Genomic DNA, 25,713 nt, shown 5'->3' with positions numbered 1-25,713 from the left:
ACTTATGATGACAGCAATATGTGTTCCCAGAGAGCAGCACAGATTTACTTCAGTTGACTCATTAATATGAACAGACGGTATCAACAGCTCCATATTGTCACAAATCACAATCAGTTTAGTGACCGAACGTTTGAAGCCTCTTCTTATCTGGCTAATTTCAAGCTTATACTGGTAATTAAAATAATCCAGTGGACAACCTGTAATTTTAGGTTACTTTAGAAATGTATATAATTATATTTATGTAATTCCTTCATATAGTGCTGACAAAATATTTTTTTAAAGTCCTTAGACCATTATCCTCAATGCAATGCAATTTTTTTTTCTCTCGCATGAGGGTTGATTTACTAAAACTGGAGAGTGCAAAATCTGGTGCAGCTGTGCATGGTAGCCAATCAGCTTCTAACTTCAGCTTGTTCAATTAAGCTTTGACAATAAAACCTGGCAGCTGATTGGCTACCATGCACAGTTGCACCAGATTTTGCACTCTCCAGTTTTAGTAAATCAACCCCATAGTCTTATAAGACAAACTGACAAGTTTCTCAGCCAATTAATGCTCAACTCTAACCAAATTGAGGAAGTTTAGAACTTCTTTATAGCTGTCTGTGACCCTATTGACGAGATTTGTCCTCACTTCCTGTCCCTGTGACACCGGGACACCAAAGAAGAAGATGGAACATGTTCTACTGAAATAGAAAGCAAAAAACAAACTACTAATACTCACCTACTGTACTAAAATTTGATTTTTTTTCTATCTGTGTCCCATCACTTCTTGTATATAGCTATATTGTCGAACAGGCACATGGGGAGGGATGGAGCTCTGTCCGACCTCATAGCTACAGTGCCTTGAAAAAATATTTATACCCCTTGAAATTTTCCACATTTTTTCATGTTACAACCAAAAACGTAAATATATTTTATTGGGATTTTATGTGATAGACCAACACAAAGTGGCACATAATTGTGAATAGGAAGGAAAATGATAAATGGTTTTCAAGTTTTTTTTACAAATGAATATCTCAAAAGTGTGGCGTGCATTTGTATTCAGCCCCCTTTACTCTGATACCCCTAAAAACTCTAAAATCTAGGGGAACCAATTGCCTTCAGAAGTCACCTAATTAGTAAATAGAGTCCACCTGTGTGTAATTTAATCTCAGTATAAATATATCTGTTCTGTGAAGCCCTCAGTGGTTTGTCAGAGAACCTTGGTGAGCAAACAGCATCATGTAGGCCAAGGAACACACCCGACGGGTCAGGGATAAAGTTGTGGAGAAGTTTAAAGCAGGGTTAGGTTATAAAAAAAATTCCCAAGCTTTGAACATCTCACGAAGCACTGTTCAGTCCATCATCTGAAAATGGAAAGAGTATGGCACAGCTGCAACCCTACCAAGACATGGCTGTCGACCTAAACTGACAGGCCAGGCAAGGAGAGCATTCATCAGAGAAGCAGCCAAGAGGCCCATGGTAACTGGAGGAGCTGCAGAAATCCACAGCTCAGGTGGGAGAATCTGTCCACTGGACAACTATTAGTTGTGCACTCCACAAATCTGGCCTTTATGGAAGAGTGGCAAGAAGATAGCCATTATTGAAAGAAAGCCGTAATGCCGCGTACACACGGTCGGACTTTTCGTCTACAAAAGTCCGACAGCCTGTCCGACATACTTCCGACGTACCTTCGGCGGACTTGCGGCAGACTTTCTTACGAACGGACTTGCCTACACACGACCACACAAAAGTCCGACGGATTCGTACGTGATGACGTACACCGGACTAAAATAAGGAAGTTCATAGCCAGTAGCCAATAGCTGCCCTAGCATGGGTTTTTGTCCGTCGGACTAGCACACAGACGAGCGGATTTCGGGGTCCGTCGTACTTACGACGTAAAGATTTGAAGCATGTTTCAAATCTAAAGTCCGTCGGATTTGAGGCTAAAAAAGTCAGTTGAAAGTCCGGAGAAGCCCACACACGATCGGATTACCAGCCAGCTTTAGTCCGTCAGCGTCCGTTGGACTTTTGTAGACGAAAAGTCCGACCGTGTGTACGCGGCATAAGAAGTCACATTTGCAGTTTGCAAGAAGCCATGTGGGGGACACAGCAAACATGTGGAAGAAGGTGCTCTGGTCAGATGAGACCAAAATTGAACTTTTTGGCCTAAAAGTAAAACACTATGTGTGGTGGAAAATGAACACTGCACATCATCCTGAACACACCATCCCCACCGTGAAACATGGTGGTGGCAGCATCATGTTGTGGGGATGCTTTTCTTCAGCAGGGACAGGGAAGCTGATCAGAGTTAATGGGAAGATGGATGGAGCCCAATACAGGGAAATCTTAGAAGAAAACCTGTAATGCCCCGTACACACGGTCAGATTTTCCGATGGAAAATGTGTGATAGGACCTTGTTGTCGGAAATTCCGACCGTGTGTAGGCTCCATCACACATTTTCCATTGGATTTTCCGACACACAAAGTTTGAGAGCAGGATATAAAATTTTCCGACGACAAAATCCGTTGTCGGAAATTCCGATCGTGTGTACACAAATCCGACGGACAAAGTGCCACGCATGCTCAGAATAAATAAAGAGATGAAAGCTTTTGGCTACTGCCCCGTTTTACGTCACCGCGTTCAGAACGATCGGATTTTCCGACAACTTTGTGTGACCATGGGCATGCAAGACAAGTTTGAGTCAACATCCGTCGGAAAAAATCCTAGGATTTTGTTGTCGGAATGTCCGAACAAAGTCCGACCATGTGTACACGGCATTAGAGTCTGCAAAAGACTTGATCCAGGGGTGGAGGTTCATCTTCCAGCAGGACAACGACCCTCAACATACAGCCAGAGGTGTGCCATAACACTCCCTAAGGGTAGTAAGCGGAACCAAAGTGTGTCCCTGCACAAAGCGCTAGGAGAGGTATGGGGGAAACGTGATCAGACATGCCCAGTCCGAGGTGTGCCAGCTCCTCACAGAGTGTTCTGCTATAACTACATGGGGAAGTAGGTGCTGGTATGTAGGAGCCCTGCCAGCTCAGTGGTCAAGGAATGGAAGCCTCGGAAGGGGCTCAAAAGAGACAGATCTCTTGTCGGCCACAGCCGGTCAAAAGTAGACATTTTTAGGAAGTCCAGATGGAGAAGGTGGACAAGGGGTCTCTTACGGCTGTAAGGACTCTGGGAAATTCAAGAGAATTCAAGGGGAACACAGTTCTTCAGTCTGGATTCCAGAGTCTTTTCAATCGGTGGCGGCATGTGAGGTACCTTGTGAAGAATGTTTACGGCCTCTGGAGCCGGCATCTGGCTCTAAGCCCAGATGAGAGAGGAAGTGGGGGAGGTCATCCTTTGTGAGTAACGTTTCAGAGTTTCTGTCTTTCGTAGCTTGGAGGTGAAATGGGAATCCCCAGCGATAAGTTGCGCCTGCTGCCCTCATAGCTTCCAGGAGAGGATGAAGAGCTCTGCGTTGCTTCAGTGTGCGGCGAGACAAATCCTGGTAGAACAGACGGGCCCCATCAAAATCAAAATGTGGGCGCTTATGCATGCGTTGCATGATTTGTTCCTTGACCGTAAACTCGTGCAGTTTACAAATGACGTCTTTAGGAATCGCCACATTCTGTGAAGGCGGTTTGAGGGCCCTGTGCGCTCTATCAATTTCAATTGGTGCAGTAGGGGTAGGGATAATGTCCTTGGTAGCAGTTGCCTTGAGCAGCCCACGAATGTGGACGTTAGAGCGGCAACTACGGTTTTCATAGTCGTCCAGCTGGCATACCAGGGCCTCAATCTGTTGATCCTGCGACACACACTTGTCTCTGAGCTGGGTAATGGCAGGTAGAGAATCCTCAAATCTTTGTTCCAGTGTCTCTAGTCTGTTGTCCAGCTGAGTGGTATCTGTTTTCAGCTGCTCGATTTCCTGTTTCAGGGCCTTCTTCACCCTACAGGCGAAGCGCTCCAGGTCCTCCCTGGTAGGTAGAGACCATATGTGTTGCCTCAGATCCCTGTCTCCATGCAGCTCTGAGACATCTGAGCACTGGTCCTGAGAGGTGGAGGAGCCAGGGGACTCTGGAGGGTCTGGATCACTCATCATCTTCGACGATGGGATAGGGGAGACTGCCGGCTGCAGGGAGGAGTGGGCCGTGGGATGAGCGTCTCTACCTCTGCCGCGGCCGGGCGCCATCTTGGAAACTCCACCCCACGGCTGTCCTCCGTCAGTAAAGAAGGCATTTCTGGAGCCCTGGACAGACTTTGCTGTGATGCGCGGCTGCGAGTGTGCCCTGCGGCGTTGAGACATCTCTCGGTGTGCCCGAAAATGACCGTGTAAGCCCCAGTAGATGCTGATAAAGCGGTGTTCTGTGAGGAGCTGTGGAGTTATCCTGCCTCACTCGGTCATGCCCAAGCCACGCCCCGTAGCTGCTGACTTTTAAATGAGTGGAACTCCGCTTTAACTACAGTACAAAATTTAAAATACAAAATAATGTGAATTAGAACGCAAAGGTCATGTGACCAAATATACAGCCAACTCCAGTGTATTTGGCTGAACAGGGCCTCTTGATAAGTAATATTTGTATATGAACAACAATTTGCAAAAAGGCATAAAAATGCAGTTTGGCGTTGAAGATCCGTTATTGATCTGTTTCTGCAAAGCTGGCTATAAGTTGTTCAGGTTAAAGCTGGAGGAGTCCTGCGAACAAATTCATTTGATTTTCATTCCATTGACCTGAATATCAAGGGAACCAACAGGTTCTAAAAGTAAATATTGACTGAGTGGAAACCTGGAACGATACTTACTCTTTATTGACAAAAGTTAATATTAAATATTCAGCTATACTAATAGACTTATAGCAAGCAATGGTTTACTTTTTTGCTTGTTTGTTTTTTTCTTTTAATTAAAATACTTAGAATGAATGTATCATGTTCAAATTATTTTAACACCATTAATGACTGTGACCTTTAACAGCAAAAAAAGCACATACACGCCTTGTATATTAAAGAGGACCTTTTCTCTCACAAAGCTAAAAATCCATGTTACATGTTGATTTCTAAACATGCCCATGTCCTATGTAAAATAAATTAATTTTGCTTTTACTTACAATTTTTATTGTCGCTTTCTGGCAGGGTTTCTTAACCAGGGTTCCGTGGAATCCTAAGGTTTCTCCAGAGGTTGCTAGGGGTTCCTTGAGCAATGAGCAATTTCTGCCTCTAAGATAAGTTCCTACTCACGCTCATTGATCATTTTAGCAATCTGTAAGTAGAGGATTCTTCGCAATGACCACAAATGTAAAGTTGAGTACACACTGTGAGTTTTCTTTTTTTCAACCAAGTGGGGGGGCGAATAAAAAAAAAACTGAAGAGCGCGGGAGGATATCATGTACTAACAATCCGATGTTAGTACAGAGATCTCCCCCTCTGAGCTATTGTGTTCTCACAGGGGAACTAGTAAATATGAATAAGTGTTGCGCAAACCAAAAATAATAACTGATAATTTAAACCAATAACCTCAAATGATCCGACATAAAGATATATATATCAAATCATCAAACAGAGCAGTTCGCAAAAAGTGCATAAAAGTAATACAATTAAAGTGCACATGTGTTAAAAGTGCATAATTGTCTGTATCAAATGATAAAAAAGGGGCCCAGTTTTCTTCCTTCAGTGTAGGCAGCTTCAGTGTGACAACATAAAAACAAATGGTGTACTTCCCCCTGATAGTGACACCTCAGTGCTCCCAGTATTCTCACCTTAATGAGTAACCAAATACACTTTGATTACATTTAGAAATCATCCTCCATCGATGCTAGTCCACTTGTAGTCCTTTTCATTTGATTCGGATCTCCTATGGTGGTGGTCCCTTTAAGACTCCCTCACATGCCCTTCCCTGCTGCCACTTCCAGTAATGTCTCCTCTCTAATTCCTCCCAACTCACCTCTCACCTGGAACTTCCACTGACAGGGGACCTGCCCCCCCCCACCACCAGAGCACACCGGTCAACACTCTCAGCCATTGGCTGACAGCACTGTCCAGATACCGATCATCAGACCTTTTTTGGTCATGCCCCTTCGCCAGGCATTCAGCCGGCTTCTGTTGGACCAGCTGCTGTACACATGGGCCGAATGTCACCTGGTTTCAAATGAACCAGCCGATTCCGCCCGATATTCAGCCCATGTGTACGGCCCTTTAGGAGCATTTATCCCACTGACCATCACATTAAAGTACTGTGAGCTGTAGATATAATTAATATTGGTTCCCCAGTGGCCAATGAGTTATTTCAAGGGTTCCTTAAAGTCAAAAAAGTTGATAAAGGCTTCTTTTTTGGTTTCCTCAAGGCACTGGTGATGTGATCAGAGCCTCACAAGTACCCCAGGAAAGCCACATCAGCAGTACCTTCTAGGGAGGCCTTCTTTCCGAACTGTTAGATAAGACCTAACCCTTTTTTCCCTCATAGATTAGAGTGATGTGGTACAGAAAATGTGTAAGATGAGCCACAAATGTTAATAAGGAATAAGCTTGTCCCTGATGAAGGTCTTTTTAAAATTATGTCATGGGCTTCTGACACACAGGGAGACAAAGTGCATGGACTGAGGAAAGGGTGCAAGAATGAGGTACGGTAATTGTAGAAGAGTAGATAGGCGCACAAGGGTGTATTGGCCTCTCAGAATAATATAAAAGTCCAGTAAAAAGTCTCTAAAACTCAATAAAGTTTGCTCACTTGGGCAAGCTCTCCAGGAGTAGAAGCAGGCTCTGTATGGACAATGAGAGAAAAAGGAAAGCACTTCCAAGTGCAGCAAGGACTAACTTTATTAAAACACTCAATAGGGCCATTCATGTAATAATACTGAATAATTTTATAACATGTGAGTGGCCCTATTGAGTGTTTTAATAAATTTAGTCTTTTCTGCAAGGCGAGAAGGAGGTAAGTAGCTACTACCAATGGTATTAGTTTTTTTATAGATTTTATTATTGTAGACAGGTTTATTAGGGATGTGGCCAGTGGCGGCCCGTAATGCAGGGTGCAGGGGCACCGCCCCCAATCCATGCATCCGGCCCCCTAAACTACATGCAGGGCGCCGGACGCATGGATTTCAATGGGTTTTTTATCTTTTATTTTTTAGAAGCACGTGATTTGAGCCTGAAAAAAAAAAAAGGGTGGGCTCGGGCCACAGAGCACTGCGCCCTAAGCCCACCCAGTTGTGTGACAATAGCAAATTAACATTCGCTATTGTCCTACTGATTCTCCTCCTGGCCAATCAGGAAGCAGGTCCTGAGACCCGTCACCCGATTGGCCACAGAGGAGGAGGAGGGTGGAGACGCAAGGGAAGCCGCCGTGAAGCACCAAGAGGAGGAGATGCCGCTTCCTCCTCCTCCTGCCTGTGACCTAGATGAGGGGCTGGTGACTGACCGATCAGGGGGAGTGCCTGTGGATTGTTTGCTGCCCCCCCCCCAAAAAAAAATACCACCAGCCGCCACTGAATGGGATAGGTCTACTTTATCATCAGCCTCCAACTATCCAAAGAAAACCAAACACCACCTAAATGACCCATCATACTAGAACCTATTACATCACTGCATTTACAAGAGTGCTTCCGATGAGCTCTTCTGAAAATTAAGCTCCTGAAAAATGTTGAAGTTTGGTGCTGCCCACACTTACCTTGCTGCCCTAGGCACAGTCACATGAGTGACACCAGGGGCGTTTGTACAGGGGTTCACAATTGCATCCCAGCACCATACTCCAGGGGGCCCGTGCGGCCCCCTGTACACTTGGATAAGAGAGGCAGCATATAAAGGAACCGATCACCAGCATTTTCGGGTGATCTGTTCCTCTACATGCCTTGCCGCTGCTCCTTCTATCCACCTCCTGCTCCCCCTGGCTCCTGTGCTCTCCTGGCCACCCCTTGTCCCCCTGCAGTTCTCCTGGGTTCCCCCCTCTTCACTCCGGTGCTGCGTGTGATCTGTCAGGATGGAGAAGGGGACGGTAAAAATGTGTCATTTACCGGCCCTTCTTTGTCTTAATGAATGTCAGGGTGGACAGCGCGCTCCATGCATCCCCAGAAGTAGGACAAGGACAGAGGGATACATATCCAGTACACTCTCTCCTTTTATATGAAGGATTGTGAAAAGGCCTGACCCGGCCTATACTGGGAGATCATTCCTTGACCAAGTAAGTCTCTGCTACCAATTTGACACATAAAGTGTGGGGGGAAATTGATACTGCATCCTCCTTGGGGCATTATAGGTCGAAACGGAAGCTAGACCAGTCCTCCAACCACGCCATCCACTGTCAGTGAGGACTCTGCCTGAATATTTGTGCGCTTGAGTGCTGCACCATTTACTATATGCTGAACATAAATTCTCCTGTATAAATAACCCTGACAAAAGGGCTTGAACCCGAATCGCGTCAGTATCAAAGATTTTTTACAGACATTGGAGAGTAACTACTCAGACCTCATGTACAATAATATTCAACTGCAAGAAATGATGTGTTTTTGTTAATTGTCCATGTGTTTTTTTATCAATCATCACATGTGTGATCGATTTTTTGCCCAATTTTAATAAAACATACATTTCAACTACTGCGCGCAAAACAATGTACATGTACGTCGGTACTTTGACGCTAAATACCGGGGTTATGGCAGCAGCTAGGGAACGGGAACGCCATGCGTTTCTCTTTGAGATAAAAGCGGTCTCCGCGACAGTGGCCACCCCCCTCCCGCCGCGCTTCGGACGTCTCCGTCGCCGGTAGCGGAGACGATTGCGTCCTGTCACCTCACTGCCTGGTTCCCGAGTGAGGGAAAGATGGCCCCCGCTCGGCTCCATAGCATTTATTTTTTTCAAATGATATTTCTTTTTTTTTTTTGCATTTTAGTGTAAATATGAGATCTGAGGTCTTTTTGACCCCAGATCTCATATTTAAGAGGTCCTGTCATGTTTTTTTTCTATTACAAGGGATGTTTACATTACTTGTAATAGAAATAAAAGTGACCCACATTTTTTTTTTAAAAGGACAGTGGCAAAATAAAAAATGAAAAGTAAAATAAATCATTAAAAAAAATTGTAAAGCGCCCCGACCCGACGAGCTTGTGCGCAGAAGCGAAAGCATACGTGAGTAGCGCCCGCATATGAAAATGATGTTCGAACCATGTGAGGTATCGCCGCGATCGTTCAAGCGAGAGCAATAATTGTAGCCCTAGACCTCCTCTGTAACTTAAAACTGGTAAACTGTAGAAAATTTTAAACTTCGCATATGAAGATTTTTAAGGGTAAAAGTTTGTCGCCATTCCATGAGCGGGCGCAAATTTCAAGCGTGACATTTTGGGTATCCATTTTACTTGGCAGAACATTATCTTTCACAATAAAAAAAAAATTGGACTAACTTTACTGTTGTCTTATTTTTTAATTCAAAAATTGGATTTTTTCCAAAAAAGTGCGCTTGTAAGACAGCTGCACAAATACAGTGTGACAAAGTATTGCAACGACCACCATTTTATTCTCCAGGGTATTAGAAAAAATATATACTGTATATAATGTTTGGGGGCTCTAAGTAATTTAGCAAAAACAAATTATTTTAACTTGTAAACACAGAGTCTGAAAAATGGGCTTGGTCCTTATGTGGTTAATATACTTGTGTAGTATTGTTGCCATTTATAGTCCCATTTAGGAGGTACTTCTTTCTTTCAATACATAGGGATGTGGCAACTTACTACAATGTTCTGGTAAAGTGATGAAAACATATTTTCTTAATGAATAGAGTCAATGATCCGTACCGTGCAGAGCTATTGCTGTCCATTCATTCATTCATTCTGTGCAGCTGAGGCTGCAGAGATTAACCGCTTACCCACCAGCCTCCATTATACTGCGTCAGGTTGGCACGGCTGTGCAAATCGCCGTAGGTGTACGTCGGGAGCTTTAAGAGCAATAGCAGGCGCGCAAGTGTGTGTCCGCGGCGTGATGCAAATGCGCGTGGCCAGCGGCCGCGATGTCCGCCGCCCACCCGTGATCACTCCACCGAGAGCCAGAATGGGGATCTATCAATGTAAACAAACACATTCCCGTTCTATCAGGGAAGTAGAGAGAGATCTGCTGTTCCTAGTGATCAGGAACAGCGATCTCTCTATACTCCCAGTCAGTCCCCTCCCCCCACAGTTAGAAACACCTCCCGAGGAAACACTTAACCCCTTGATCGCCCCCTAGTGTTAACTTCTTCCCTGCCAGTGACATTTGGACAGTAATCAGTGGCTATTTTTAGTACTGATCGCTGTATAAATGTCACTGGTCCCAAAAAAAGTGTCAAAAGTGTCCGATCTGTTGCAGTCCTGATAAAAATCGCTGATCACCGTCATTACTAGTAAAAAAAAAAAAAAAAGAATAATAAAAATGCCAAAAATGCTGTATTGTTGAAGTGTTTGCCTCTGCTCTTGGGGTTATTCTCAGGTTTAGAATCCCCTGAAAGCAGTCTGAATATAGTATTGAGATATATTGCTCTTGATCTCAGTTGTTGCTCCCCAGATAGATTTCTTGAATATATACTGTTATTGTCTGTTACCCTTTTCCACAGAAATATTGCAGTAAAGACAATTTCTGTGTTTTCATTGGTCCTCCTTGCACTTACACTATTGCCAGGTGTGCCAGAGGGGCTGAGACTATTCTTGGGGTTGAGAGGCAGAGTACGGAACCAAACATACTCCAGCGGCTCCTGAAGGGGTAGCGCTACATGTAAGTACCACTAAGTACATCATCCAGCCACAGCAGCTGTCACCCTCCCTTAGGCTCCGTTCACACCTAGGCATTTTTGGGCATTTTTATGCTGTAAGCCTCAGCTCTAAAAACACCCAACAAGACAAACCCATTCATTTCAATACCCCCTGTTCACATCTGAGCATTCTGTCACCTGAAGCAAAACGCCTGTCGCTCAAAAAAAAAAGTACAGTAGTTTCTTTTTTTTTGGCAGATTACCATACCTCCCAACTTTTTGAGATGGGAATGAGGGACACCTATCAGTAAAAGTATGCAGGCATAGGACACACCCCTTGTCACACCCCCTTAAAGGAGAATTGTACAAAAAAAACAAGATTGGTTAAACCCACAAGTGCTTTTTTTACCACTTCTATTCCTTTATATTGGCTTTTGGAATTTACAAATGCAGCAATTTAGAAATCAGAATTTAGCACTGGGAAACACTTTTTGTTAGATAAAAAGTGCATTTTATATACAACTCTATAGATCAGACCAAAATGAGGGACAAATGAGGAGGAAAGAGGGACAGAGGGACATTGTTCCAAATCAGGAACAACCCCTCGAAATCAGGGACAGTTGAGAGCTATGGATTATAGGCGTTTTACTGCTTTTACATTGGTGACCTTTTAACCTTGAAAATGCCTGTACAAAAACACTAAAAAACTGCAAAAAAGATGAAAAAAACTCCATAAAAATGCCTGTAAAATAGCAATGCCTAGTTGTGAACGGAGCCGTAGATTGTGACAGGTTTCCTGCAGTGGGGCTGGACAGCGTACCTGTTCCCTCTGCCCCCAGCTGAGCGCCAGAACCCTATGCATTGAAGCTGAGCACCCACTATGCTTTGTACCTTATTAGCATATATTACATATATATAACAGTTAAATAAATTCTGAATAAAAATGAATCATGAATAACAAAGAATAATGGCTAAAAAGAACTATGGCCTCTCATTACAAAAATGTGCTGCAGCGCCTACTTATAAGTGCATCTGCATTTACAGTTTTCTCTTTGTCCCCCTGCAAAGTGCAGCAAATAACTATTGAATCTGACAATGAAGTCCACCTAAAGTAGCTTTCTGTGATGGTGTGGCAACAATGGTGCACTGCTCTAGAATTCAAAGCAGAGTTGCCACTTTCAAGCGGTTGCCTGCTTGCACTATGGTGGGATGAGAAGATTGTAGGGGGCGTAGTTATCAGTATTGTCATTGCTGAAGGACAAGTCTGTAGCTTGTCAACCAGCACCTGGCCACGCCTAGTCCTGCCCACTGCTTTCTGGAGTGACAGCACTGCCTCTTGCTGAAACACTCCCACTATAAGCTGCAGTGTCTGGGATGGGGAGCATGTGAGACCCATATGAAATAGTATTTGCAGAGTCAGGGAAGGTAAGGATTTTTTTTGTATTTCTTTATGTGTAGGGATAAAGTTCTGGTTTGCTGCTGCCATGGGTCCTAATGTTGTTGTCATGCATTCCGCTCCATCACTTGCTAGGATGTTTCCAGGAAACAAGTTTTCGTCTTTACTCCTTTCAAAACAAAACTTGAAATACTGATGTGTCCAAATTATTCATTAAATCTCATTTATTTTATTTTACAGAAGGAATACTCTCTCCACGCTAAGCACCATAATAATAATGGAAAGCATGTTATCAATGGCACAGGTAAGACCTTTTTTAAAACTAACTGCTGAAAAAAAAAACTTTACTTTTAGTGAAGTCGTCTTTTATGTAACCCCATCAGCACCACCCTGAGTACAGGTCACCTGATAAAATACTTATCCTCCTCTCTGCTCCCACAATCTTTTCTGTCTTGCCACGGCAAAGGACATATCCCAGCCACACCCCTTTCCTCCCATGTATATGGCAGCCCCATCCATTCCTATGGATAAGCCATACACTTCTACATGTCCAAAGGCCACCATAAGTACAACTCATGTATAGGAATGAATAGGGCTACAATGTACATGCTCAGTAGAAAGAGGACCTGACCAGGATGTTTTCTTTGCAAAGACTTTGCAGTGCCACACAGGGCTGTTGTTCTGGCCCACTTTCATGTCATTTTTCTGTGTTGTATTGAACTGCATTAGAGATTGTTATTATTTTGTAATATGCTGACATCCAGTGGTGATTTTGGGCCACTGCAACTTGTTTACTAAAATGATTTTGGTATCTTTCTCTGCCCTCCCCTCCGATTTACAGGTAGTTGGTTTAGTCTTAGCTAGATACTCCCCACTTCGTCCATGTTCCCTCAGCCAGTGTTAGTTATTAAAGTCATTGTAACGGAAAACATTTAAAAAAATAAATAATAATAACAAACTGTCATACCCTCCCCTTTGCGGAGTGCCCCCATAGCAAGCCGCTTGCTGTGGGGGCACGTAGGGGAAGAAAGCTCCAGGTTATCACTCAGCTATTGTCTCAGACAGGCTTGGCTGCAGACTTCAAACCAAGCCAGGAGCAGCTTGTTCAGCCAAAGGCCAGTGCAGCAGCTTTCTGAAATCTAGGAGCCACTTAAAGGGACTGACTGAGTACACCCCAGCCATCACACGCAAAACAACAGAGAGGACAGTGTAATGCAATTCTGCACTTCAAGCTGAAGTTAGAAGCTGATTGGCTGCCATGCAAAGCTGCACCAGATTTTGCACTCTCCAGTTCTAGTAAATCAACCCCACCGTTTACTTCACTGGCATATAGGGGTTGATTTACTAAAAGTGGACAGCGCAAAATCTGGTGCAACTCTGTATCAGCTTCCATTTTTTTTTGTAAAAGCTTAATTGAACAAACTTATATTAGAAGTTGCCATGCACAGATGCACCAAATTTTGCACTCTTCAGTTTTAGTAAATGAACCCCATTGTGTGCTGTTGCTTTGTGCTATAATATAATGTTGTTACATACCTCCCAACTGTCCCAGATTCGCTGGGACTTTCCTGCGATTTGATCTAAGTCCCAGCGTCCCGTCGAATCAAGGCTTTGTCCTGAAGTGGAGCCAAGTGCTGGAACGAGAATACAAGGACTAATGCGCAAAACCACAACCACATATATAAAATAAAATGAACAACCTAAGCATTAGACAATGGTACCAGATAAAAAGCTGCCAACATAGATGGGTGCACTCAACACCCCAGTGAATAAGTAGTAAAATCAGATAGTATGTGGCACTATTCTACCCTCCCGTACCAAACTATAAAAAGCAAGATCACCAATACTGTATCAATCGGTATACGTACAGTCCTCCTACTACAAATGCAGGTGTGTGGCAGTACACCTTACAACCACTCCAAAAAATCCGGGAAGAACTCAGGTTTCTATCTCAGTAATAATAGTATACAACTTCCTAATTATTAAGTGCACCGTGCTTAAATAGTCCCAGCAAATACTCTGCGCAACAAACAAGGACTGGTGAGTTTACATATAAAATATGCATAAATAAATTATTAAAGTGCCTTGTGCAAAGTGCAATCCCTAATGCGGTAACCAAACCACATAATAATAAGTGACACTATGTACCAAATAAACTTAAGTGACATAATATATAACTGTAAATACAGCTGAAAGAGTTACTAAAGTGCAAAAGATGAATGCAAGTGCAAAAGATTATTAAATTATTAAATTATTAGGGATTCTTCGTGCTATAACATATGGACTGTATACTCGTCTTCTCTAAATTATAGCAATATAATACCCAATGTGCAAAAATAATCATAAATAGTGAACTGCAACTCAGGATGCGAAAAAAAAATCCCCACAATAACATATAAATAATATTATACAAAGCGATATTTGTGCAGTAATACACTCATCCCTACGTAATCCCTAATAATTTAACCTATTAATTTAATAATCTTTTGCACTTGCATTCATCTTTTGCACTTTAGTAACTCTTTGAGCTGTATTTACAGTTATATATTATGTCACTTAAGTTTATTTGGTAAATAGTGTCACTTATTATTATGTGGTTTGGTTACCGCATTAGGGATTGCACTTTGCACAAGGCACTTTATTAATTTATTTATGCATATTTTATATGTAAACTCACCAGTCCTTGTTTGTTGTGCAGAGTATTTGCTGGGACTATTTAAGCACGGTGCACTTAATAATTAGGAAGTTGTATACTATTATTACTGAGATAGAAACCTGAGTTCTTCCTGGATTTTTTGGAGTGGTTGTAAGGTGTACTGCCACACACCTGCATTTGTAGTAGGAGGACTGTACGTATACCGATTGATACAGTATTGGTGATCTTGCTTTTTACAGTTTGGTACAGAAGGGTAGAATAGTGCCACATACTATCTGATTTTAAGTGCTGGAACGAGTTCCAGCACTTGGCACCAGTGGCTTGCCCGCAAGCACACACTAGCGCCGGCACTAGTCACATGTGTATTATGACAGGCAGCCGGCGGTGAGAGATGGCGCACACATATTCAGTGACTGGCAGAGCGGCTTGCTGCTTCTCCCCATGGCGTATGGTGGGCGGTGACATACGATGGGCGGTGACATATGGTGGGCGGTTATGTGCAATGGGCGGTGCCCTGTCCCCTCCCAGATTTCCCCTGTGCCCTCCCCCCAGATTCCACCTGTACCCTCCCCCCAGATTTTTCCTGTGCCCTCCCCCCCAGACTTCACCAGTGCCTTCCCCCAGATTTCGCCAGTGCCCTCCCCCCAGATTTTACCAGTACCCTTCTCCCAGATTTCACCAGTGCCCTCCCCCTGTTTTCACCTGTGTCCTCCTCCCAGATTTCACCTGTGCCCTCCTCCCAGATTTCACCTGTGCCCTCCCCCCAGATTTTACCTGTACCCTCCCCCCAGATTTTTCCTGTGCCCTCCCCCCCAGATTTCACCAGTGCCTTCCCTCAGATTTCACCAGTGCCCTCCCCCCAGATTTTACCAGTACCCTTCTCCCAGATTTCACCAGTGCCCTCCCCCCTGTTTACACCTGTGCCCTCCCCCTGTTTTCACCTGTGTCCTCCTCCCAGATTTCACCTGTGCCCTCCCCCCAGATTTCACCTGTGCCCTCCTCCCAGATTCCACTTGTGCCCGCCTCCCTCCTCTGGTATGACATGAGGGGAAGAGGTTTGTGGAGGGTGGGGGCTATTTGCACAGGGAAGGTTAATTTTGGGGGGGGCGGTATTCTTGCTAATAGGAGAAATGGGAGGAGGGGGAAATGTGCTAGGAGGGGGTAGGGGAATTTTGGTTAGGAGGAAGCATGGGGGGGGGGGATTTGACCTCCTGTATCCTTCTCTACTGACTCATGTCCTCCATTCTGCTGACCCCTCTACCCTTCACTACTAATTCCTGTCTTCCGTCCTGCTGACCCCTGTACCCTTACCTACTGACTCCCGTCCCCCATCCTGCTGACCCCTGTACCCTCCCCTACTGACTCCTGTTCTCCGTCCTGCTGACCCCTGTACCCTTCCCTACTGACCCCCTGTCCTGCATCCTGCTGATCCATGTCCTCTGCCCTTGTGACCCTTCCTCTCTGCCATACTGACCCTGGCCCCTCACCCTGCTGACCCCTGTATAGGTACAAGCAAGCCCATGGTTTTTTTTTAACAACACTCCTTTAACTCCTCCCACTGTTAAGAGTTTGGCCAGACCCACATTTTGCTGTAGCACACGCCACAAATCACTTCTTCCGTTGGGTGTCCCTCATTCTGAAGTTCAAAAGTTGGGAGGTATGTTGTTAGTTAATATAAATTAATTTTAGCTGCATAAGATGCTTTTACTGGGTGATATAACATGCTATGGGAGCATGTTCAGTTCTTGCTGGATCCTGTAATGTGCTGTTGTGGTGTGACATAAGGTACCATTGTTGGTTGATGTAATTTGCTAACAGTACAATATGTTCTTGTGACCAGTTACATAATTTGCTTTAATGGCAGGATACAATAGTGTGCCGTTGTCCAGTGCTATACATTGCTGTTACCATGTGATGTGGATTACTTATATGGTATGAAATTTTAGGATCTATTTACTAAGACAGATTATTTATTTTATCTGATGATAATACCTAAAATATTTACTACACAAAAATCAACTTTGCTTAGGAGTTTGTTTTTTTTCACAAGGATTGGCATATTTTATGTAAAGCTAATGGAGTACAAATAAAATTATTGTTGCTGTTTTGCAGCTTTCCTCACCTACTGTGTTGTTTGCTCAGGTTGGTTAGTGATTTTATAGTCTGTAGGTAACCGGAAGGAGTGAAAGGCTCATTTTAATGTTTAGTATAGTTTATTTAATAATACTTTTTGACATTCAATGGTGATTTCTGTGCATTTTTGCTCCATTCTATGTGTATTCCTATCAGGGGGCAGCACAGTAGCTAAGTGGTTTGCACTAGAGGTGCCCCGAATGGAAATTTTAGTGCCGAAACTGAAAATACAGGATGCACTTAGCCAAAAACTGAAACCGAAAATGACAGCTTTTAAAAATGTATATATTTTTATATACAATTGTATTATATTCGACTTTTTAATTAATATCATTAATTTAAATGAATATAAATTTATTGTCGCACATTATTGGCACCTTTAGCGCAAGGAAAGTTCAAGAAAAATGTATTTAAATTCTATGAATGGCTTCCATTGCTGTGTTCAAAATCCTGCATGCTGCATTTTTGGTCGGTTAAAAAAGCGCACCAAAAACACACCTCCCTGTTGAAATGCATTGAAAACGCAGCAAGGATGCATCCATAACGCACCCGTGTAATGTTTTTGATGCAGTTTTGGAGTCATATGACCTAAGCACAACATAAGCATAGTAAAATCGTGGCAAAATCGCATGTGTTTTCGGTGCCATATCGGGCACCTTTTTCTCTTATCGGCAGTATGCAGATAACACAATTTTCGTCCGATATGTTTCAGCCGCTGAAATTTTGGTGCATCTCTAGTTACCACTTCCACCTAGCAGCACTAGGGTCGTCAACTCGAATCCCAACCCTAGCACTACCTGATCTGGAGTTTGGATCTTTTCCTTGTGACTGCATGGGTTTCCTCCAGGTACTCCGGTTTCCTCCCACAATCCAAAGACATGCTGGTAGGTTAATTGGTTCCTGTCTAAATTGGCCCTAATATATGTATGTGAGTTAGAGACCTTAGATTGTAAGCTCCTTTAGGGCAGGGACTAATGTGAATGTACAATATATGTAAAGTGAAAAGGAGCAGTCTGAAAGCTGTCTCTGTGTTATGACACACCTCCATCCCCAAATAACATATAATACAACAAAATTCCGCCCATGGGACTTTAAATGAGGTGATCATAATGGTCAAAACCAGTAATTGGAGTAAGTTGAGTAAGTAAAATCTCCGAATTTATTTGCGTAGGAAATAAACTTAGACATGAATAGTAAACCCATTGAAACAGCATAGTGCAAATTGTAAACAGCCATACACATGATAATATGCAATGGTAGTGATACAAAAAATGCATGTACATCTGTATACTCTACGCGTTTCGCTAGCTCAGCTCGCTTCTTCAGGAGTTGATGTCTGCTTGTGCAAAATGTCTGTAAAGTAAATATCAATGAGATAGGACATACAATATTGGTTGTGGTCAGACAGAAAGCAGGGGGCCTGATAGGACATACCATACTTATATCGGAAGATTGGGTCCGAGGGCTACCCCCTACACTGCAGCAGCGAAAGGCATTCCAACCGGGAGCTGAAGGAGCGGGACCCAACACACCCAGACAGAGACCAAGTGGAGGCCAAACATGGTAAGAAAGTGAGTGGAAAGAGAGTGTCCCTTGAAGTCCCCCATTGGCCATATGCAGCATAACAACTGTAACAAACAATTGTATAAGTATATGTAACAGTCCATTAATAGCTACTAAAAGGTTAGCTAGGAGTCAAAGTATATAAAAGTATCCATGTAATGTACTGAGGTCCGCATCAATATGGGCAGGGATGCACAAGGGAAAGAAAAAGTGAGAAAGGGAATGGTGTAAGAAAAAGTATCAAAGAAAAGTCAGTATAATAATAAGGGTCCTCATGAGGGAAAAGATACATGGTTGAGTGATGCAAGGAGTATAAGTGTCTGATTCATACGTGTGTCCTCCCCATGCTCTGGAAGGGCGTGGCCACCGGTACATCGGCACCATGCCAGGAAGTCGATTGATTGCTGGGATCCTGCTTTTTACTCATAATAAGGCTTGATTTGACCCGCAGGGGTCTCTATTTGAGGTGAGAGGCTGGGGAAACGAGTGGCGCACCACGGATGGTGATAGTAAACGGATGAAGTGGATGTCGATCGATTTTATTGCACATGCACTTTTTTTTCTCCTTTTCCTATGAACTGCCATATGGAGAGCTGTCCCCTCCCTATTGGATTCTGATTGCACTTTCATCACTTCTAGATTTTGCACTTCATTTCTCTGTTTGCACTTTATGAGAATATTGGACTTTATTAGATTGCACTACTTGATCCTTTGAAGTATATTTGCACTTTAGTATTGTGTTTGCACTTTATGATTATTATGTATGTCTTTGACTTTGTATCATATTGGATCATTTAGCACATTGGAGGCAGCACAGCCTTGGAAGTGATTGGCAGTCAGTGCGTTTCAATTATTTATTATTTTTTATTACTTATTATTCTTAGTTAGTGCCACATACCTCTGTATTTATATAAGTACAGTACCTGTAATAAATGAGTAAATGTACTGTATGTGGACATTTATTCCAGATGAACAAGATAGTTACCACCGCTCTAGGTGACCGGGTTCAAGCTTCCCGTCCTCCGCTGTGTGGATGATTGTGAGAGCCCCAGGTGCCAGCAATTGCTATTCCAATGGTATGTGTGTGATGGAAAAATCTGGACAGCCGCACTCCGGATTGGAAAAGTGAAAAATAAAATCCTCTTTATTGAAAAAGTAATAACATGATTAAAATCCGTACATGGCTTTGTTGGGATAATGCAGCATAACCGCTAACGCGTTTCACGCTCCCATAGAGCGCTTACTCATAGCTATGAGTAAGCGCTCTATGGGAGCGTGAAACGCGTTAGCGGTTATGCTGCATTATCCCAACAAAGCCATGTACGGATTTTAATCATGTTATTACTTTTTCAATAAAGAGGATTTTATTTTTCACTTTTCCAATCCGGAGTGCGGCTGTCCATGTGGACATTTATTCCATTACCATTTTGTCTTTTGATGTGTGATCCTTGTGACTTGAAATTGATCAAATGCTTGTGAAAGAATAATGACACAGTAATAATCACCAGTATCACCACTAGCACTTCCAGTAGAAGAATCTACTGCCCCAAAATGTTACAGGGCTACACTTAAATTGCACCACGTTATAATGCCAGTGCTGGAAGATAATTGTACAAATATGAACCTATGCAAATAGCCATGCTGCTATAGTCTGCCTGTTTTGTGGTAATTGAGTAATAGTCATCCATTTTCTGCTCAACATAGGGAAACTATAGCCGCATCCATCTACTAATACTGACAGTTGGCTAGAAAATCATTCCATGTACTATTGTTCCCCAATGGCAATAATTACATTTTAACATTTTCCGTTGGCCACAATTGATACTTCAATTTGATACTTAATTTCTGGTTCTAATCCCATTGGAAAGCATGTCCATCACTTGCTGTCCTTGTCACTAGGACAGAAAGTCACAGAAAGCAATAAAAACATTGTCAGATGTTCTAATTTTTCCTCACGCTACTAAAAATATGTTTCTGTTTTCTGTCTGGAGAGCTTTCCTATCACTTCCTGTCCTGATAGGAAATGATGGAAAACCTTCTCAATAGGCACCTAGTCGATAATAAATACATGGCAAAGGTTCAAACCCTTCACCTTTCTGTACAAGACAAAAGAACAACTAGGCTTTAACGTTCTGATGTAAGGTTTATTGCAGTTGGGACTTTAAGGCAAAACATATGGCTTTTTAAATCGGACGTAAACCCATCAATTTAACAGTTTCAAAAAACAGTTACATTCCCGACACGTGTCTAACTGTCACATTGGTTGTGCTCTCAACCAAACTGTCAAACCATCCAATGGCTAGTGTCATAACTGATCACATGTGCAGCATCATGGCAGGTGAAGATTAAACAGAGGCCAAGATGGCAGCTTCCTTGGCTGAAAACGATAGGAGGGTTTACTTCTACTTTAACTTGTTACATGTTGGTTTTACTAATTTATTACCCTAAAGGTTTTTAGCATGATGATTATGTGTATGTTGCTTATGACCATGTCACACTAGCAATACTGTACTTGCCAGCAACAGGAAAATTAAAGGAAAGGGATGGTTGGCACTCAGGATGACATCCAAAAAATAGTATTTCTTTATTAAATGCATGTACAAAGCTGTAAAACATCCTACGCGTTTCTGACGTTAGTCCTTAGTCATAGAAAAAAAAAAACTCACCTACATCCATGTATTGCTTTTAGTTGGCTTGATGAGTGAGACATGGCTCCTTCACTAAAAGAAATAAATGAAGGAAGACAGCGCTTAGCCAAATATGTATTAAGGTAATCTGTCCTAAAAAAGTGTATATGTGATATATATATAAAGTGACCCAACACAATACTATAACCTCTATAAAAACTGCTAATGGTGATATAATCTCTATCAGAATTGGTGATAATAATATAAACTAAATAATTAATCTAATTAATATAATATAAAGTGTGACCACACCAATATGTGATGAAAAGTGGTAACCAAACCCACATAAAACACCCACTTCAATCTATATGTGTCTATATTCTGTGGAACCTTGAATTACGAGCATAATCCGTTCCAGCAGAATGCATATCAAAGCGAGTTTCCCCATAGAAGTAAATGGAAACGAAGATAATTTGTTCCGCATTGACTTCTATTACATGCATGTGGCCAGGGGTTGGGGCGGGCGCCGGAGAGCCTCGGAAATACTCGGGGACAGCTCGGCTGAACTCGGAAAACCTCGGAAAGGCTTTTCCGAGTAAAGAGTATTTCCGAGTATTTCTGAGCGATTCCGAGTAAGTTACGAACGGTTTTGAATGGCTCCGAACCGTTCCGAGTTTTCCCGGCGCCCCCACACCTCTAGCCAAATGCGATACTACACACCCAATTAGCTTGAATTCTGCTCGTATTGTGAGACAACACTCGCAAACCAAGTCAGAATTAAAAAAAAAAAGTTGCTCTTCTTTCAAAACGCTCGTTAACCGCGTTACTCATAAACCAAGGTTCCACTGTATAGCCAAAAAAACAGAAACAAAAAATAAAAGTCCATAAACGTCTCAAAGTATTAGTGCCAAAAAATTGTAGCCAAAAAATATTAATTTTAGTGAACATGTGTATCAAAAAAAAAATTCAAAAGAAACTATGTTCAATCCCACAAGTGTAAGTAGCAGATTCTTCGTATAATGTATCCTCCATTGTTTATGATCTAAATCACTCACCAATGTTAGTGGCTGGTAAAGGCAAAACAGCAAACACGCTTTTTCCTTTAACAGGATACAATACTCTGCAGATCTGTGGTAGATAATAATATGAGATCTCCTCAGTAGCAGTCAGTCCGGACCTCCAGCGGGCAATTTCTTTTCCTTTTCACAGTGTAGTGGTCTGCAAAAGCCCAAAAGATATCCACTCCCAACTCTCCTCCACAGTGTGTGATTAATCTCTCCAGAGTGGTGTGATCGGAAAAGAAAGAAAGCACTTGTAGTGATCCAATGTAACGTAACCCCACATACGTTTTGTCGATAGACTTCCTCATGGGGCACATGCCCTGTGAGGAAGTCTATCGACGAAACGTACGTAGAGTGAGCTGCTGGAGGCATCGTTACCACGTTACATTTGATGTCTACTTGTGGGATCGTGAGATCCAAATAGACACATATTATCTATGCCTGGTTTACCAGTGTTGGGAGACACTTTTAAATGTGAGTGCTATGTGGTTTAAATAAACAAGAAAACTTTTTAAAAGGATTTTATCCTATGCTGTGCTTTCTTTCTTTTCCGATCACACCTCTCTGGAGAGATTGATCACACACTGTGGAGGAGAGTCGGGAGTGGATATCTTTTGGGCTCTTGTAGACCATTACACTGTGAAAAGGCAAATAAATCACCCACTGGAGGTCTGGATTGACTGCTACTGAGGAGATCTGATACATTATAGGAAGAATCTGCTATTTACACTTGTGGGATTGAACATAGTTTCTTTTGAACTCCTTTTTTTATACACATGTTCACTAATAATAATTTTTGGCTACAATTTTTGGCACTAATTCTTTGAGACCTTTATGGACTTTTGTTTTGTGGTTCAGTTTTTTGGCTATATATAGACACATATAAATTGAAGTGGATGTTTTATGTGGGTTTGGTTACCACTTTTTCATCACATATTGGTGTGGTCACACATCATATTATATTAATTAGATTAATTATTTAGTTTATATTATTATCACCAATTCTGATAGATTATATCATCTTTACCAGTTTTGATAGATGTTATAGTATTGTGTTGGGTCACTTTATATATATATCACATATACACTTTTTTAGGACAGATTACCTTGATATATACTTGGCTAAGCGCTGTCTTTTTTTAATTTATTTCTTTCATGTTGAGATTTCTCAGTTATGCCGCGTACACACGGTTGGACTTACTGACGTAAAATGTGCGATCAGAGCTTGCTGTCGCAAATTCCGACCGTGTGTAGGCTCCATCGAACAGTTTCCATCAGAATTTACGTCGCACAAAATTTGAGATCTGGTTCTCAAATTTTCCGACAACAAAATCCGTTTGCGTAAATTCCGATCATGTGTACACAATTCCGATGCACAAAGTGCCACGCATGCTCAGAATCAAGCAGAAGAGCCGCACTGGCTATTGAACTTCATTTTTCTCGGCTCGTCGTAAGTGTTGTACGTCACCGCGTTCTTGATGTTCGGAATTTCCGACAAGATTTGTGTGTGACCGTGTGTATGCAAGACAAGTTTGAGCCAACATCCGCCAGAAAAAATCCATGGCTTTTGTTGTAGGAATGTCCGATCAATGTCCGATTGTGTGTACGGGGCATAAGACAGCAGCTCAACAGGATTAATTAAGTATTATCACCTCAGTGCGGTCTAATTAAATTTTTTATGGCTCCTTCACTGGCAAATTGCATTTCTGCCAATCAGATAGTGAAACCCTGCTCATGGGAGGGACACATGGAAGTGAAGGAGTATATCCTCTGCAGTTTTACATTTCTTGACAGTTTACAGGATCACTAGTGTGATATGACCCTTATGCTGGGCCTCGTTTTCTTAAAAGAGTCCAGGATTTAGAAAAAAAAATGATACTCACCTAGGTGAGTGCAGCATCCCCTCCGGCTGTGCACTGAGAACTGAACGATCAAAGACTGCTGATCACTCAGTTCTCAGCATTCTGTGAGCAGAGAGCCAGGGACTGGGAGCGGCTGGCAAAGGCTTTCAGCGGCTCGCTGAGAGGCTGAGCCAGTTGCCAGTTCAGGGTTCTGGGTGGATCCCATCCATATGATCGGGATCATTTCAGAGCCTGGACCAGCTCTTTTACATCAGCCGTGTCAGAAACCATGAAATCAGACTGAGACAGAAGTACAGTTAAATCACACTTGTTTAATAATTAAAGTAAATAGAACAAATGTAGTCAAAACATAACCAGAACGAATAGTCAGACAAGCCAACCATCAGGAAGCCGGAGATATGCTTAGTAAAACAGCAACCTGGTTCTGGAGCCAGAAGGGATGTCAGCCAAGCAAGTCTTTTAACAGGAATGCAGGAGATAGTCTCTGGGCTGGACGCCCACCGCTACTCCATTCATCTCCACTTGCTTCTGGGTCCCATGCTGTGCGATTGGCCTGATGCATTGTGAACACAAGAGGTTGGCCGCTTGGCATGGGCACCTTTTAGATAATGCTTTGGATTTTCTGAATGAATGTAAAACATTCTATGATTGGATGAGGTAAAGAGGTGGGGCAGTGACGTCACATTCTTGACCTCATCCAATCTGAGAACACTTTACATCCATTCAAAAAATGCAAAGCATTCTCTGAATGGTGCCTGTGCCAAGCAGTTGACTTCCTGTGTTCAGAATGCAGCAGGGAAGCATCTCAGCACATGACCCAGATCCAAGAGGAGATCATTGGCGTAGTGGTGTCAATTTAATTGATTTACAGCTTCCAGGGGTATTGGTTAAAGTGGTGTTCCACCCAAAAAAAAAAAAATGTATGAATGTGCCTAAAAAAAAAAAATAAAAAAAACATTTGGAATTTTTTTTTTAACTCACCTCTAAATGCCTGTTGCTAGGGGGTCCCTCGTTGTCTGCCTCTTTCAGTGCCTGGGCTGGTGACATTACTTCCCCTCGGCACAGGAAGGGCTCAGCTCTGCTCCCTCCCTCTTGTCAATCATCTGGGACACATTACAGGTCCCAGATGACTGAGTGGCCAATCATGGCGCGCGACGCCGCTCGCGCATGCGCAGTGGGTGCCCGGCTGTGAAGCCACAGCCCGGCGCCCACAGTTCCAATGCCAGCCCTGCCGAACGGAGGGGGAGACGAGCGGGGCTTCTATCCCCCGCATCGCTGGACAGTGGGACAGGTAAGTGTCCCATTATTAAAAGTCAGCAGCTGCAGTATTTGTAGCTGCTGACTTTTAATAAAAAAAAAAAAAAAAGGGAACTCCTCTTTAAGCTGCACCGATGTAACTACAGTACCTCACAAAAGTGAGCACACCCCTCACATTTTTGTAAATATTTTATTATATCTTTCCATGTAACAACACTGAAGAAATTACACTTTTCCGTTTCAAGATGCCCCACAGATGCTCAATAGGGTTTAGGTCTCAAGACATGCTTCATCACCTTTACCCTCAGGTTCTTTAGCAAGGCAGTGGTCGTCTTGGAGGTGTGTTTGGGGTCGTTATCATGTTGGAATACTGCCCTGCGGCCCAGTTTCTGAAGGGAGAGGGATCATGCTCTGCATCAGTATGTCACATGTTGGCAATTATGGTTCCCTCAATGAACTGTAGCTCCCCAATGCCGGCAGCACTCATGCAGC

At 42.8% G+C, this 25,713-nt stretch overlaps 1 protein-coding gene across 1 annotated transcript in view; it reads left to right on the top strand.

Moving 5' to 3' along the window:
• The window catches only part of FAM107A (family with sequence similarity 107 member A), a 271,788-nt gene that overhangs the window by 81,721 nt on the left and 164,354 nt on the right, over positions 1-25,713 (top strand). Inside the window, exon 2 of the mRNA XM_073592128.1 lies at positions 12,303-12,366. Within this exon, the coding sequence (XP_073448229.1) occupies positions 12,303-12,366 (64 nt within the window). The remainder of the gene's footprint in view (positions 1-12,302; positions 12,367-25,713) is intronic.

Source organism: Aquarana catesbeiana, linkage group LG07 (assembly GCF_042186555.1).
Source record: "Aquarana catesbeiana isolate 2022-GZ linkage group LG07, ASM4218655v1, whole genome shotgun sequence".
Classification (NCBI taxonomy): domain Eukaryota; kingdom Metazoa; phylum Chordata; class Amphibia; order Anura; family Ranidae; genus Aquarana; species Aquarana catesbeiana.
The sequence above is the reverse complement of the archived record's forward strand: the minus strand, read 5'-3'. Positions and strand labels throughout refer to the sequence as shown.